The sequence below is a fragment of the Delphinus delphis genome, chromosome 6, assembly GCF_949987515.2.
Source record: "Delphinus delphis chromosome 6, mDelDel1.2, whole genome shotgun sequence".
Lineage (NCBI taxonomy): Eukaryota > Metazoa > Chordata > Mammalia > Artiodactyla > Delphinidae > Delphinus > Delphinus delphis.
Window position 1 is genome coordinate 89,685,544 of NC_082688.1, and position 16,660 is coordinate 89,702,203.

At 52.7% G+C, this 16,660-nt stretch overlaps 1 protein-coding gene across 3 annotated transcripts in view; it reads left to right on the forward strand.

The window, feature by feature from the left end:
* The first annotated feature begins 207 nt into the window (after positions 1-207).
* Positions 208-16,660, forward strand: part of BICD2 (BICD cargo adaptor 2) — a 53,721-nt gene continuing 37,268 nt past the window's right edge. For all 3 annotated transcript variants that reach the window (XM_060015039.1, XM_060015041.1, XM_060015040.1), the window contains exon 1: positions 208-494. In XM_060015039.1, the coding sequence (XP_059871022.1) occupies positions 255-494 (240 nt within the window). In that variant the 5' untranslated portion in view covers positions 208-254. The remainder of the gene's footprint in view (positions 495-16,660) is intronic.

A 16,660-nucleotide genomic window follows, 5' to 3' on the forward strand; every position in this document is an offset into this window, starting at 1 on the left:
GGCCTCCCGGCACGGGGCGCGGGCCAATCACGGGCGGGGGAGGACGGGCGCTGGGCGCGACGGGCCTTGTAGTTGCCGCGGGCGGGACTATGGCCCCCACAGTGCCCCGCGCGGCGGCGAGCTCACGGCGGCTGCGTGGCGGCGGCGGCCGGGGCGCCGTCGGGTTGGGCGGCGGCGGCGGTGGCGGCGGCGGCGGCGGTGGGGAACCCGGCCTGAGCCTCGGAGCGAGTGGCGTGACTCCGGCCGTGGTCACCATGTCCGCGCCGTCCGAGGAGGAGGAGTACGCGCGGCTAGTGATGGAGGCGCAGCCGGAGTGGCTGCGCGCGGAGGTGAAGCGGCTGTCGCACGAGCTGGCCGAGACCACGCGTGAGAAGATACAGGCGGCCGAGTACGGGCTGGCAGTGCTCGAGGAGAAGCACCAACTCAAACTGCAGTTCGAGGAGCTCGAGGTGGACTACGAGGCCATCCGCGGCGAGATGGAGCAGCTCAAGGAGGTAAAGAGCAAGGGCCGCCGGCGCCACGCCCTCCGCGCCCCCGGCCAATCCCGACCCCGGACTGACCTCAGCTCTGACCCCAGAGCCGGCCCTTGACCGTGGCCAAGACTACCCCCGAGCGGACCCCCAACCAGCCTCCGACGCAGGCCAAACTGACCCCTGACCCTGGGCCGGGTCGACTCCCCAGCCGACCCCTGACCCCAGGCAGCCCGGATCAGCACCGGGGCGCCCAGCGTCAGTGTGCTTGGCCGGCCGGGAGGCGGCCCTGCGGTGGGTGGCGGGCCCCAAGTGTGGTGGGCGATGCGCGTTCTAGAAACTCTGGCCTCCGCGGCAAGGGCTGCGGTGGAACCGTGTGGTCAGCTTTTCTGCTACTGATGGCAGGTCTCGGGCACGGTGGGATGGCGTCCTCTGCGGTGTTTGATTTTCTGAGTGCGGGGGATGGGGACGTGGGATGGATGCAGGTGACCGGCTGGGAAAGACCGGGCGTGTGTCTCCATCGTCTCCAGGCACATCACCTCCTTTCTCTGGGCGCAGCTGCCTTCAGAGGTTTCAGCGCCGGGAGACCAGGAAAAGGCGAAGTCGGGGGCTTGCTTTGAATGTGTTCATCACAGCTGGCGGGAGTACCCCACAGCCTCTCCCCATGCTCAGCTTGCAGACCACCCCGCTAGTTACTTCTCTGTGATGCAGTGCTTCTGTCCACTTCCCGTCCTGGTTGCCCTCCCAGGCCCTTCCCTGAAGTTGGGGGACAGGTCTGTGGGTGTTTGTCATGGATAAGCCTTGTGTCTCCTGTGTGATTTTTACTCCGGGGTGAGCAGATTGGACCCCCAGGCTGCCAAAGAGCCTTGCAGCGAGAGAGCTGTGCAGTCCTGCCGTGAAATAATTCTCTTGGGTGATTTAAGCACCATTTTCTCTCAGTCCTCCTTGCCTCCCCAGCCTTGTTGTGGGGGTGGGGAGGGAGAAGTTGCTTCCTGGGTGGAACACCCAGGTTTGGATCCAGGTCTTGCCTTTTGCTGGTGATGTGGCTATGAGCAGGAACCTTAGCTTCTTCCTCTGCAACATCCCACCCAGAAAGGGTTCGTCTGCGGCATATTTAAAAAGCCTGGACAAGGTGTTAGGTATCTAGCCTGTCAGTGCCTGAGATAGTCTGCCCCTTCCCTACTTGATTCTTATCTTGTCCAGGTAGGCTCCTGGCCCTTGGTCTCAGGATCCACCATGCTCGCTGCTTCCCGGACTGCCCACCTCCCAGCACCCCACTCCCAGTGGCCTCAGGAAGGTGCCTGGGCTATTTTGAGCCTCCGTGTCTCACTGGGTAGACCAGTTGGGTCCCCTTCTGATAGTGCAGGGAATTAATTCATGAAGGTACTTAAATCTATGCTTGGTGGAGCAGGTGCCCTGTAGAAGACAGATAGGGGCCCCAGGGAGGGTGATGGTGGAGCTCATTCGACCCGAGGTCTTGTATCTGTCAGCAGGTATTGGTACCTACTCCAAGCCAGGTTTATCTGGCACTAGATCTACAAGAGGGGTGACATGTGATCCCTCTGGCAAGGGCCTCATCTTAGTGTGTGGGGTAGGGGAATGTGCCCAAGATGGAGGGATGCTGAGGGGGCCTTGAGAATATGGAGTGGGAGACATTAGGCTCACCCTCTGCAGCTCAGAGGTGAGCCTGGTCTTTCGTAGCCTCTCCCCTCAGAGTTCATAGTGAGCTCCCACTGGCAGCATGTGCAGTCCCCTTCTGTGTTCACAAGCTCGAATTCACGTCCGCTGTAAGAGCAGACCAGAAGGGAAAGTTGCACAGGAATTAATCATTCCCTGCTTAGGGACCTTTCAGTTGTCAACTCTTTACTGTCACAGACATTTGGCCAGTGTAAGAATCTTGACTCAGTTTTGTGGCATGTGTCTGGAGGATGGGTCCCCAGGGGAATTGGGAAGATGGTATATCGGTCTCCACAGGTGGCTGCTTGCTTAGTTTGATGTTACCGTCTGGCTCTCGCACACACTGGCCACATGGCCTTGGACACATTGTCCCACTGTCCTGAACTTCAGTTTCCCTCATTGTAGGTGGGATGAGAACAGTTCAGCTGGAAGTCTCAGCAGAACTAGAGGAAGGTGCATCAGAGTCTCAGTAGATGTTGCCAGAAACCTCACACCAGTTTACTCAAAGCCATGCCAACACAGGCTCTTGTCAGCCTCTCTTAATTCTTGTTATTATTATACTTGGAAATATTTACTCTTATTTTAAAAATCAAGATTTAAGGAGACCATATCTGTTGGGTCTTTTTAAAATTTTATTTGTTTTCTTCTGTAGAGAGATGAGCCATCTTCATTCTTTTAAAACTTTATTTCTTTAACTAAAGTGGGTTCAGTTACTAACAAATTATGCTACGAACAGAGGGGCCTGTATTCCTGTTGAGCATTTGTAGATAATACTGATTTAGAGGGAGAGAAGCTGGCTGGTCTGTCCCAGGTGACTGGGTTGTGACCAGACCTGAGGGAGGGTCCTCTGTGGGGCCAGTGGCAGTGGTGCTGGCCCTGCAGCCTTTCTCACATGGTGAGTGTATGTGTGTCTGTGTCCTACTGACACCATGGTGTGCGGGAGGAAGGGTACCCACTGGCCCATTTTGCCTAACCATTTTGCTAGTGATTGAGCTTGGCTTAATAAGGGCGCTGTATGTCACAAGTTCTGCTGTGCCCCCTTCCCCACCATGGTGACAGATTTTGGTCAGCCATGTGATGTTTCCTGTCCTCAGTAGCCATGGAACATCTCACTCTGTGTCCTTAGCTGCAGTTTGAAAAGGACAGGTGTGCTGCCCTTTTCAAGACAGTTCCTGCCTGCATGGCTCAGGCAGGTACCAGGAGTGAGTGGTCCTTGTAGGTTGGGAATGTGAGGGCTGGAGGGCATGCCGCAGGCAAGTGGTGGGGGTCGTGGTGCAGTCTCAGCCCCACCCTCGCTTGGCTCCCAGAGAGAGCAGGAAGACAAAGTCTGGATGCCCTTGCTGACTTATGTGCTACCTCGGGATCTTGTCTGTGCAGTATACTTATATCCCAGGGAAGCCGCGGGTGGAATTTGGTGAGCTGAAGCCTGTCACAGGCTGGGACTGGTGCCTGGCACACAATAAGTGCTTACGCAATAAGTATGTGTTGGCTGGTGTCATTAGCTCCTTCCTTCCCTCCACCTCACCCAGGCCTGGATCCCCTCCCAGCTGTCCCTGTAGTCACCTTGTCTCTGCTCCTTGTTCTCGCAGGGTCTGGAGTGTCCCTGCTTCGTGTCCAGAGGGCGGCCTGAGCCTGCTGCCTGGGGCCTCTGGCCTGGCTCAACCTACACTGCTCTCTGCATTCTGGTTGCCTTCACTGCCCTCACCATCCCTGCCTCTTCCCAATCTTGGATCTTGGAAGCTCTGCCTGCCCTTCAAGGCCTGGACACTTTTCAGAGCCTCCTCTGGACTTGCCTGAGCCCAGCTCCCAATACCTGGATATCCCTCCCATCCTGCAGGCTCTGGCTGCATGAACAACTGTGGCAGAGCTGGTGGGAGCAGCTGCTCTGTCCTCTTTGCTTCCTCCTTCCCATCCCTCTTGTAATTTCCTCTCTCAGAGGATGGGGAAACCAAGGTAGGGATGGGTGTGAGTGATTGAGGAAGGTCCAATAGCTCAGACCAAGTTGGAAGTTTTCTTTGGGCACCAGGTTCCTGTCCAAGTCTGTGTAGAAGTTCCGGCCATGAGCTGGCTTCACAGAGGAGGGTGGTGTGAGGGCTGCCGCTCAGGCCTCGCCCCTGTTGGTGAGCTGTTCCTGCCATAGCCTCCGCATGCCCCACCGACTCCTGCAGTCCTCATGCCATCCCTTGGAGTCACCACCCTGTTATGTCTGTTTTACTGCTGGGGAAACCGAGGCATAGAGAAACTGAGTTTCACTCAAGGCTCTGAGCCTAGGAAGCCTGTCCCCAAGAGAGCAGGCACCTGTGGAGGAGGGAAGGGCAATTGGAGGCCTCTGTGCAAGGCGCATCCTTCTCAAGTGTTTGTTTTGAGACAGGAAAAGTCCTGATTTGGACTAAACCCTGTGAGGATTCTGCTCATCTGATACCACCCTAGAACTTGGAGCAGAGAGCCATTGGGGGTTGGGAGACTCTAGGAGACCTGTGGGCCTTTCAGGGCAAGCTGTGTGGTGGTCTGCTGTCAGCATGAAGAAGCCTGACTTGTGGTGGAAGTGGGGATCCAGGGAATCCTGGAGGTGCTGAGACAGCCCTGCTCCCAGGGGTCTAACAGCTGGGAGAGGCAGCTACCAGCATCCAAAGGCAATGACCACACGCCCCACTGTGGCTGCATTGCTGGGCATTCCCCACTTTCCTGCCTGCAGAGCTTGTGTCTGGCAGGGCGTTGTGAAGCAATCTTGAGGGCTCTTCCATTTTTAAAAATTCCCAAGACTCCCGTGTCACCTGGCATTCTGTCTTCCTGCAGGGCCTGGGGGTTAAGCAGCTGTGTACCTCAGTGTTCTCAGGGTGTGACTTTGGATGGGTGGTTGGACACACTATGAAGGAGCTGCTTTTCCATAACTGGTGCAGGAGGGAGGCCAGGCCTAAGAGTGGCACTACCTGGGCAGGTGAGGAGGTACTGCATGTGCTGTCCAGGGCTGTGGTTTCCACACTTTGGCTCCAAGGGAGCAACTGGACCCTTCCTGGGCCCTCAGGAGCTATGTGGCCCTGGAGGAATGGCTCTTCCCTCAGGATCAGGCTGGTGTACCTGGGGCACTTGGGCAGGTAGTGACCGAGGCTCCTTAAGTTTGAGCAGCTGCCTCAGAGAGAGCCACGGCCAGGTAGACACAGACTCCTGCTGGGCCTTCCCACCTCAGGGACCCCAACCCCTTACTGTGAGGGAGGAGAGATCAGTTTACCCTTGTCAGTTTGGGGCAGCCACCCCTCAGTCAGACCTGCTTCTCCACATCCGTGCACTGGATAAAGGGCCACTACACATGCTGAAGGTAAAGAAAGATTTGGTTTCTTCTTAGACAGCAAAGCGAAGGTGGCTAGCAGGCAGGGGCTGGCCAGGACCCTGCAGGCTCTGATGGATGAGACTCTCCTGGGCCCCAGGCCCCATACTGTCCAGTGTTTGAAGTGTGGCCCCTCAAGCTGTCCCCCAGAGCCGGAGAGGGCCCCGTGTGACTGCCCAGCCGCTGTCCTGGGCATCAAACCTTTCTGTCCCAGCCCTGCTGTGCCATGGGAGGTGGACTGACAGATGGGGCTGCAGGGGCAGGGTGTGTCTCGGGGACATGTGGTAGAACAGGCAGTCCAGGCTCAGGTAGGTGATGACATCAAGGAGTATCGGGGCCTGGCTTCTTCTTTAGAGCTTAATATGCTTAAAAAAATTGTTCATTCACTTTAAGAACATCAAAATGTAGAAATGAGCATGTCTCTGTAGGAATTATGGAGTATGTATGGGGAACTACCGGGTTTTTCTACGTGCCAGCTTTTTTCTTCCTGTGTATGTATGTGAGATACATATGATCTATAAAAACTAGAAAGTGCTTTGAGCATCTATAACAGTTGTTTTTAAAAAGACACAGAGTTTGGTGTTATTCTTTGAGTTGCAGAAAAGTAGGTTTCATTCAAGTGGTCGAAGACCTGGAGGTTTCCATGGGTTTGGAAGGTTCTGTGCACTTCCAGTCTATTGTTGTATCATGTGAAATAATTGTTGTACTTTGAGTTTTATGGGTTTGCTTTTTTAAGGCAGTTTTTCTGCACTGTTCCCCTCCTAAAGGTCTTCCATCTTTAGGGGAAGTTTTAAGCATAACCAGAGCAGAGAGATTGGCCTGTGTGTTTTCGCGCCCACTTTGGCAGCTCCAGCTTTGGCAGCCTCCGTTCTGTGCCTCACTTCTACTGTAAGTACATTGGTGTGTTGTGTTGAGAAAGTAATCTGTGATTCTGTTTTTTTATAAAAACAGAATCACAGATTAATTTTCATACCTCACAAGATTAACAGTGACTCTTTAATGTCATCTTCTATCTGGTCAGCGTCCGGATTTCCCTGTTTGGCTCATAGTCGCTTTACAGTTGTTCTGTTTGCATTGGGAGCCAAGCAGGGTCCACTTGGTGCACCTGGCTGAGGGCGCCACTGCTTACAGGGCCTCATGTGACCATCCTGAGGCTGCCCGTCCTGCTTCCCCACTGGCAACCTGGAGTAGCTGTCCCCGCCCCCATGCAGGCCAGGCATCTCACTCTTGTCTTGTCTTTCCTTTCTCTTTTATAGGAAATTGGCCACAGTGCTACCTTCAGCTGATACATGTCCTTGCCCTTGCACTGCTGGGTCATTGTTGCCCATCCAGTTCATTCATTAGACCAGCTTTTATTGTGCCGCTGAGGCTCGTGGTCACCTGTCAAGTGTATTCTGACTGTGGTGCTGAGAGGTGTCCAGCTCTCTCTGAACCAGGAGGGAGGAGCTCTCTTTGTCCCAGTTCCATAGGTGAGGATGCTGGGGCTCAGAGTGAGGGCTAACATCCCACACTGTGTGCTAGCAAGGCTTGACATGATCTTGAGTGGTCCTCTCCCTGGGCCTTGGTTTCCTTGTTTTAGGCCAGCACATCCCTGAAGCCCTGGCAGTGGACCAGATTCTCCCTCAGTGATGGTGTCAGGGCAGGCCTGGGACCTCACCCTTCTAGCTCCTGGGGTCCCCTGGGCATTCTCCTCCCACCTTCCCCCTCACATCCTGCCCCAAATTCTCTGCAGGGGTCCAGGCTTCTCCACCGACCTGAGAGATTCCCTGGGTATTGTAGAACTGTGACCCAGGATGATCAGAGGGGATGTAGGCCCCTGGAGTTGCTGCTCCCAACAGTCATGAACCCGAGGCAGTACCTAATGTTGCCCCATTGCCGGTTTGGAGAGGCTGGAATTGCAGTGAGTCCAGCAGCAGCTGACAAGCAGGTCTGCATTCTCATCAGCACTTAGTGTTGTTGGTTTTGTCATCGTGGCCAGCATGGTGAGGGAGAAAGGGTGTCTCAGAGGGTTTGATTTATTTCTTATGGGAGCAGTCAGCTCTGCCATAACACTGTTTTTTTTTTTGTTTTTTGTTTTTTTTTTTTGCGGTACGCGGGCCTCTCACTGCCGTGGCCTCTCCCATTGCGGAGCACAGGCTCCGGATGCACAGGCTCAGCGGCCATGGCTCACGGGCCCAGCCGCTCCGCGGCATGTGGGATCTTCCTGCACCAGGGCACGAACCTGTGTCCCCTGCATCGGCAGACGGACTCTCAACCACTGCACCACCAGGGAAGCCCCATAACACTGATTTTGAAAATGCAAATTTTTTCCAGAGTGATTGATATTTGAGGGAACAATATGAGCATAATAAGAGTTATGTGTGATTTTGTCCTCAGAAAACACCAGGTGAACACAGAACCTGCACCCAGTGACCCACCCACCTGCATCTGGTGTGACTTTCCATCTCATTTCAGAAGGCCTGCTTTCCCCCTCTGGAGAAATCATATCCACGGGCAAACCTCAGGGTTTTGTGCCATGTGTTGCAGCATTTATGTGTTTTTAAACTACCTGACACTTCTAAAACTCTGCTGCCTTTTTTCATTAATTTAAAAAAATAAACTGCTTTAGGGCTTCCCTGGTGGCACAGTGGTTGAGAGTCCGCCTGCCGATGCAGGGGACACGGGTTCGTGCCCCAGTCCAGGAAGATCCCACATGCCGCGGAGCGGCTGGGCCCGTGAGCCATGGCCGCTGAGCCTGCACGTCCGGGGCCTGTGCTCCGCAACGGGAGAGGCCATGGCAGGGAGAGGCCTGTGTACCGCAAAAAAAAATAAAAAATAAAAATAAACTGCTTTAGATCCCCTGGCTGAGGTGTTTGTCAGGCATCTCCACTTCAAGGTGCTCTTTCATCCTTTCCAAACTGCACAGCTACCACCCTAAGGACAAGGCGGGGGCAGGAGAGGGTCATGCTCACTGCCTTGAGGGGAAGCATGTACATACATTGTTCGGAATTTTTCCCCATGGGAGACATGTCTCTTCCCAGTTTACTTGTTTATTCATCCATTCATTTATATTGGTATGGACTCACGGATATTTATTTTATATTTGGGCTTTATTTTGTTGCTTAGCTTGTTACAGCTTTGGCCCCTGGCAGCTCTTTCATTTGGCTCCTGTGCCCCTTCAACATACCTATCATTGTGATTGTTTCCTTCCTTCCTCCCTTCCTCCCTCCCTCCCTCCCTTCCTTCCTTCCTCCCTTCCTTCCTGAGAGCCTCTTTACTTTCTGGTGCTACAGGGTTCTCCAGAGGCATCCTGTATGTTCCCTGCCCCAGTACAAGAGTAAGCATTCTCCAAGGAGTCCTGGTTCCTTTTATTGGAGAATGGTATTAGAAGCCAGGATCTGGGTGCTGGGTGTTTGTTGCTGCTGGAGTGTCCCTGCTTCTAGGCCCTCTCAGCCAACAGAGGCAGGAGATAGATCTGGCCCACATATACACACACATCTATAAACATTTCTAGATGTAGTCACATGTATTTATATTAAGCTGAACATGAGTTCCTATTGATGTCTCCAGCTCTGATCTATCACCACGTAGATCATTCCCACCACCTCCCCTTGCTTATCTGTATGTAACCTCCCTCCACCAGAGAGACACCTGGCTTCCCCATCCCCCACACAGCTCCATTCCAGCACACATCACAGTAGTGTCAGAACTGTTGACCTATACCCCTTTGTGAAATAATTTATCAACTAGAGTATAGTGCTCACGTGCTGTTCTTTTTGACTTCAGTCTTATATACTCCACTGATTTCCAAATACATTACTTAAGCAAGCACCTTATTTGCTATCCCCTTCAGTGAGGTGGTTTCATCTATCTGTAACACAGTTAGATTGTTTTACCACATTCTGTGTTCCAGCCTAGGATCCCCATATATCCTAAATGATTTTTTAAAAAAATTTTATACATTAAGGTTCACTCTTTGTGCGGCAAAGTTATCTGGGTTTTGACAAACAAGTAGTGTCATTTATCTACCATTACAGTATCATACAGAATTGTTTCACTCTGTTAAAAAAATCCCCTGTGCTTTATTCAACACCACTCCACCCCAAAAAAAAGAACCCCTGGCAACCGCTGATCTTTTACTTTCTCCATAGTTTTGCCTTTTCCAGAATGTCATATAACTGGAATCATATAGTATGTAGCCTTTTCAGATTGGCTTCTTTCACTTAGCAATATGTGGGTTTTTTTGTTTTTTTTTTTTTTGCAGTACGCGGGCATCTCACTGTTGTGGCCTCTCCTGTTGCGGAGCACAGGCTCCGGAGGCGCAGGCTCAGCGGCCATGGCTCACGGGTCCAGCCGCTCTGCGGCATGTGGGATCTTCCCGGACCAGAGCACGAACCCGTGTCCCCTGCATCGGCAGGCGGACTCTCAACCACTGCGCCACCAGGGAAGCCCCAGCAATATGTGTTTAAGATTGATCCATGTCTTTTCGTTGCTTATTAGCTCTTTTTTTTTTTTTTTAAATCACAGAATGATATTTCATTGTTTAGATATACCACAGTTTGTTTATCCATTCAAAGTGGGCATCTTGGTTACTTCCAGCTGGGAGCAATTATTAATAAAGCTGCTATAAAACATCCATGTGCAGGTTTTGTGTGGACATAAGTTTTCAGCTCCTTTAGGTGAACACCAAGGAGTGTGCGACTTGCTGGATCACAGGGTAAGAGTATGTTTAGTTTTGTAAGAAACCGCCAGACTGTCTTGCAAAGTGGCTGCACCATTCTGTATTCCTACCAGAAATGAATGAGAGTTCCTGTTGCTCCACCTCCTCACCTGCATTTGGCAGTTACTAGAGTAGGTGTATAGGGGCATCTCATTGTTCTCATTTGCATTTCTCTGCTGACATATAATGTGGAACATGTTTTCATGTTTGTTTGCTGTCTGTGTATCGTCTTTTGTGAGGTGTCTGTTCTGATCTCTTGCTCATTTTAAAATTGAATTGTTTGTCTCCTTATCATAGAGTTTTAAGGGTCTTTTATCTATTTTAGATACAAGTCCTACTTTGCAAATAAATAACCCAGTCTGTGGTTTGTCTTTTCATTCCCATAATAGTGCCTTTCACAGAGCAGTTTTTAGTTTTTTTAAATTTATTTATTTTTATTTTTGGCTGTGTTGGGTCTTCGTTACTGCGAGTGGGCTTCTCATCGGTGGCTTCTCTTGTTGCGGAGCACGGCCTGTAGGCATGCGGGCTTCAGTAGTTGTGGCTCGCAGGCTGTAGAGCTCAGGCTCATTAGCTGTAGCTCATGGGCTTAGTTGCTCCGTGGCATGTGGGATCTTCCCGGACCAGGGCTCGAACCCGTGTTCCCTGCATTGGCAGGCGGATTCCCAACCACTGTGCCACTAGGGAAGCCCGAGAAGTTTTTAATTTTAATGCCATTTTGTTTTCATGTTAAGATTGTCCTCACCAAACCCAGGTCATATAGATTTTTTGCCTATGTTTTTATCTAGAGGTTTTATTAGTTTTGCATTTTATATTTAGATCTGTGGTTCATTTCAGGTTGATTTTTGTGAGAGGTATAAGGTCTTTGTCTAGATTCATTTTTCGCACATGGATGTACAGTTGTTCCAGCGTCATTTGTTGAAGAGACTGAACTTTCTTTATGAAGTTGCTTTGCTTCTTTGTCAGTGATCAGTTGGCTGTATGTGTGTGGGTCTACTCCTGGGAGTTCTGTTCTGTTCCAATCATCTGTGCAATTATCCTTTTTCCAACACCCTGCCCTCTTGAATGTATGCTGCTGATTTTATTAGGTTTCTGTCTTTTTATGTGTTAATGGTGAATCTTTCCCTTAAGCCCTGTGGTTTTTGTTATGTGACTCGGCACACCTGACTGGGATCTGCTGGCCTAGGTCTTCAGCCCTGGGTTGGCAGGGTTGGTCCTGGTCATCATCAATTGGTGGTCCTTTTTTTTTTTTTTTAAATCTTGAGAAAAAGTAAAAACAAAAATCACTAGTACAGTTGGTTAGATTTTTGATAGAAGATGAGTATGATACTTCTCTGTGTCTTTGTGTCACTGTTTTTAAGGTGGTCCATGGGACCTTCTGTTTGAGCAGCTCAGTCAGGGTTGACTTTACTCCTGGGAAACCACCCAGAAAGCTGCTTAACTTACTAGCCTTATGCATTTGACCCAGGCAGTAGTTAGGGGAGGGGTGTGGACTCAGCCACTGCTCAGACCTGGGATTGGGTCCCAATTGGCCGTTTACTAGCTGCTTGCCCCACAGGCAGAAGCTGGTGGCTAGGTCCCTCCAAAACTGTGACAGACGCATCCCCATCTTCGTTTCAGGTACCTTCACTATTATTTCAGGTGCTCACCACCCTATGTGAGCCCCTTTCCAGCCTGCCAGGCCTCTAGGTCTGGCCCTCTTCTCTGGTGCTAGGGTCAGACTCCACCCCAGAGATGCCCGCCCAGCCTTTCCCTATGCCAGCTCTGACTCTTCACTACCTTTGGAATAGGTCTGTAGGGACCCACAATGGATTTATGGTAGGTGTGGGTGGTGTTTACGTGCCAGGCCGCCAAGTCTGCATCTCTCGCAGACTCTCACTACCAAGCACACCTCTTTTTCCTCATGTTCTCTCAGCATCAGTGTCTCACCTCCACTGTGGGATGCCCCTTTGTGCCTGTACTGGTTGAAGTCTGGAACACATCTCTGTTTTCAGGACCCACAGGAGCCTGTGAGGCTTTGGGGAGAGGTAGCATGCCTGGGCCAAAGGCGCAGGGCGGAGGGTCAGGTCCTGATGTGGCACTTTCTTTGGCTGCGATTTGCACAGTGGCTGCTGCAACTTAAAGCAGTGTTGGTGCTGTTGTGATTGGGCTGAGAAATGGCCCCGGGCAGTCTACTGGAGGGTGTCCAGGATGAGTCAGGAGTGTTAGGCTTTCATGCCCAAGCTATGATGAAGTGAGCCATGTGTGCGTGTGTGTGCATGTGTTCACATGTGTGTGTGTCACAGACAGCACAGGAAGGATCCCTGCAGGCCTCACTCTTCTGGGTGATCTCGATGTGTGCAGGTTGGAGGGGCGAGGCTGGGAGACCAGGTACCTGGCTTCAGTACAGGGTCTCAGCCGCCCACCCTGAGCCTCAGATTCTCACCTCTTTTCATGAGCAGTGCAGCATCCTTGGTTCCTTGGGGTGTGGGAGTCCTTCATGACGGGGACTTACCCTGCCAGGGTGACTGTGACAGAATGCCAGACATGGGGGACACTTGGCTCCTGACACCCTTTATCTCATCATGGCTACAGCTGCTGACAGGCCCGTCTGCCTTCCAGAGCCTCTTAGGGCAGATGTGAGAATTGAATCATCATTGCGGCCCATGCCCATACATAGTTCCATTGGCTCCACTCTCGTCTCTAAAGCTGCAGACCTCTGGGTTCTTGAAGGGACATGGCCTGAGTTAGAGTCTCTGGCTACTTGCTGACTGTGAGGCTTGCTGGATGTCCCTTCCTAAATGGGGCTAATAACGTGAGGACATGTGTTGAGATTAGAGATGAGGTGAGAAACCGCAATCCACTCTCCTGGTGTTTCCAGCCGGGTATAGTCCCGGCTGCTCTGCCTACCAAATGTATTCTGAGGCTTGGGATAGATGGGAGCTGATCAGCTCCCTCGACTGCAGGCCATTGAATAGAGGTTTGTGTCGGGTAGCCAGCTGCCTCGGAAGACAAGGGCTTGTCCCCAGACCCCAGGATTGACAGAGGAGCCAGGGTCTGTGGGGAGTGCCACTGGCTACAGGGCTCAGCTGGCCAGAAGCCTGTCTGCTGACACTGGGGCAATTAGAGTGTAATCTTCTCTAAATGGCACCGATTCTGGCTAAATCCCTCCTGCTCAGGAGTGGATTCCCAGTTTTCTAAAAGCAGCTTAGTGTTTGGACACTGCCCAGGGCAGCTGGGCTTTGTGGTTGGTGATGGGATGGATGTGGACCTGTGGGACAGGCGTGGGGGTTGGGGGTGATCCCTGGGTGAGTACCACACCTTGGGGCCAGTTTTTCTGATCCCTACAGCCAGTGTGCAGGTGCTCTGACAGGAAACTAAGACAGGAAGCCACACAGTGGGAAGGGCAGGCCAGTGGAGAACAGCTGTCACACACGTGCCCCTCCTGGGCCTTTGGAGGGAGTCTGGGACAGGGTTGGGCCCTTGGCATGCTGATCTGATGGATGAGGCTTGTTTGCTTGGGCAGGGTGTATGCAGGTGTGCTTGTAGCCTCTGTTCTGCTCCAGTTCCCAGGTGGAACCCTCATCCCCAGGAGGCCCCCATCCTCTCCTGCAGGGGAGATCTGTGCAGCCTTCCCCAGCTCCTCCCTGCCCTCCTGCCAGGTGAGGCTGCTGGGGGCTCCTTGGAGCCCAGCTCCACCTTCATCCCACCCCGCCCTTCCCAGCTCTGGGAACTACTTTGCTGCAAAGAAGAAAAGTTGTTTTTGTAGTGAGAAGCCCTGTGGTGCCATTCAGGGGAATCATCTGACCTCGCTGAACCTTGGTTTGCTCAACTGTGAAATGGGAGTGATAAGTTTCTACTTTGCGTGGCTGTTGTGAAGATCAAATAAGATTCACACCCACCTCGGTCACCTTTGCGGGGTAGCCAGGCCTTCCCAGGCTGCCTCCAAAAATGTCTAGAGGCCTGGGGCCATGCCTGCCACCACCTGTCTGTTCAGGAAACCTGTGAGACAGGGAAGAGGGAGTGGGTCTGGGGTAGGTCCTTCTTGGAATGGAAGGTGGGAGCAGATGAGGAGCAGATGAGAAGAGCTGGCTGAGGGTGGTGAGCTGAGTTCTCCCATGGAGTGCATGGGGTGTCCTTTTGTGTGGGTTTGCAGGTCTCTGAGGGCCTGTGTAGGGAATGGGTCTGTTTCTGGTTTCTCAGCTGGCTTGGGTTCCCTGGGAAGCTCATGCAGAGCCAGTGTGGTGTATTGAATTTCCTGCACGCCAGGATCACCAGGGAGCTTTCAGAAATTCCAAAACATTGGCCACACCCAGAAGGATCAAACAGTTTCAGGGTGGGACTTGAGCATCAGGAGATTTCATGTTTCTGGAAGGATCCCAGTGGGAAGATGCATCTGGGAAACCTATCATGTTACTGCAGCTTATGCTAGGGATCTGAACCCTCCCTGGCCACATGGGTGGACTGTCATTCTGTACTTCTGCACAGCTACAGGATTTATCCGCATCTCTCCACCTTGGTGCACAGTGAGGGCCCAGGAATGCCCTTGGCTGTGTCCACGTGCTGGCAGGAGGGCCTGCCTCTTTGTCTGCTTCCCACGGCCAGGTCATGGGCCACTGGCTACCCGGGGCTGGTCCTGGAAAGGACCCCTCTCTGGAGGTGTGCATGAGCCACAGGCAGACCCAGGTAGAGGGGTGAGCCTAGGAGCTATTCCTGCTGCCAAGTCATGGGGGTGTGTCTCCTGCTGGCTGGGGAAGAGTGGTAAAGAGGAGATGCCTGCAGGACCCGCTTCCCAGCTCCCGCAAGCACCAAGCCTCACCCAGCACCCCTACTACCTGTCCATTCACTGGACCTTCTGTCCCTGTCCACCCACTTCTGATGTAGCCCTGTCACCCCCTTGCGGTGTCCCCACATCCTCCCTATTCTCCTGTCAGTCCGCATATATTTACTGAGTGCCATTCTCTCGCTGGGAGTGGGCTTGCCCACTCCAGGCCTATACCCAACTTAGGAGGCACAGACTCCTTAGGCACAGGCCAGGCATGGGGTGCCGTAAGGTGCACCACTGCTTGCATTCCCACAGGCCCACCTTCCTTGTGTGAGAAGCCACCTCACCCCCACTGCCCTGGCCTGCACTATGTGTCCAAGGGGTTTGAACCCTGCCTCCCCCCAGCCCAGCTCTGCATCTGTGAACTCAAATGGTAGAGCACCAGCCCTAGGATGGCTTTCTGTAGGGAAGGTGGAAGGTCCCAGAGTAGCCCCTGACACTTTTTTTTGCCTGTCCCCTGCTGTCCCTGGGGCTGACTGCCCTGAGTGCCCCCCCCAACCCAGGCCCCCTTGACCCCTGGTGACACCCTAGGTCTGAGATATGGCCTGATAGGGACCCAGTGGGGATGTCACAGGGCTCTGTTCAGCCCTCCAGAAGGTTCTGTCCTTGTGTGTGAGTTTGGCATGTCATCCTCCCTCCCCACCTTGGTTTCTCTTCCTGGAAGCTGCTCCTGGCCAGTTTGGTCTCACCCACCTGTCGGAATTTGGGTGATTCACTGCGAGGCGAAGCTGAGCCCCTCTTCCAGTGGCAGACTGCATTGTTCAGGTACACCTCTGACAGATGCTTCTGGAGTGACAACTCTGGCTACTGCCCAGAGGATTCTGTCTGTAATCAGCTCTCATTTTAAAATTGGGGCATAATTTACCTATTACAAGACACAGAGTTGTTTGTGCTCCTGTGGCTGCCCTGCCTGAGGGTTGTCCTCACATGCCTTCCAGTCCACCCCATCCAAGACAGCCCTGCCGACCTTCTGCTGCAGTGATCAGGTTCTTTTCTAGACTTGCATATTGACGGGCTGCACCCAGGTGGCCTTTTTGTCTGGCTCCTCTGAAAGGCATCAGAGCTGTGAGTGAGTGTTGGTGGTGGCTGTTCTCTCTGAGCAGCAGTGCCTGAGTCGTATGCCTGAGTCACCAACACCTCCCCTTGGAGGACATCAGGGTCACCTGTGCAAGGCTCTGTGTGGACCTGCATTCTCAGTTTCCTCGGTGATACCCGAGGAACAGAACTCACTTCCTTTTGTCTAGGACAGATACACACAGTTGGCCACCCTGGTCCCTTGGCCAAAAGGCCAGCTCCTCTGCAGGCTCTGCCCCTTTATTTAGCTAGTGCTTGAGGGTGGCAGGGCTGTGCCAGGAGAGAGGTAATCTCCATAAGCTATGTGAAGTAGGACCAAGGACCAGCACGACCAGCCTCAGCCAGATCTGGGGATTAACAAGCACTGCCCCAGTAAGCTGAAACATTCCAGATTCCAAGCTTGAGACTGGCAGGGCTGACTGGCAGGTGGACCTGTACTTGGGAAGGTACATTTCTGGCTCCTGGTGTGATTCTTAGGTGTGGGCAACTGAACAGCAGAGTCATGGGTCCAGGTGCTGGTTCTGCCTTCCAATCTGTTACGCCTCTTTCCTGCCTTTTCTGGCAGTCCCACCTGGGAAGTCATATGGAGTTGCTTGTTCTCAGAGTTCAGTTTC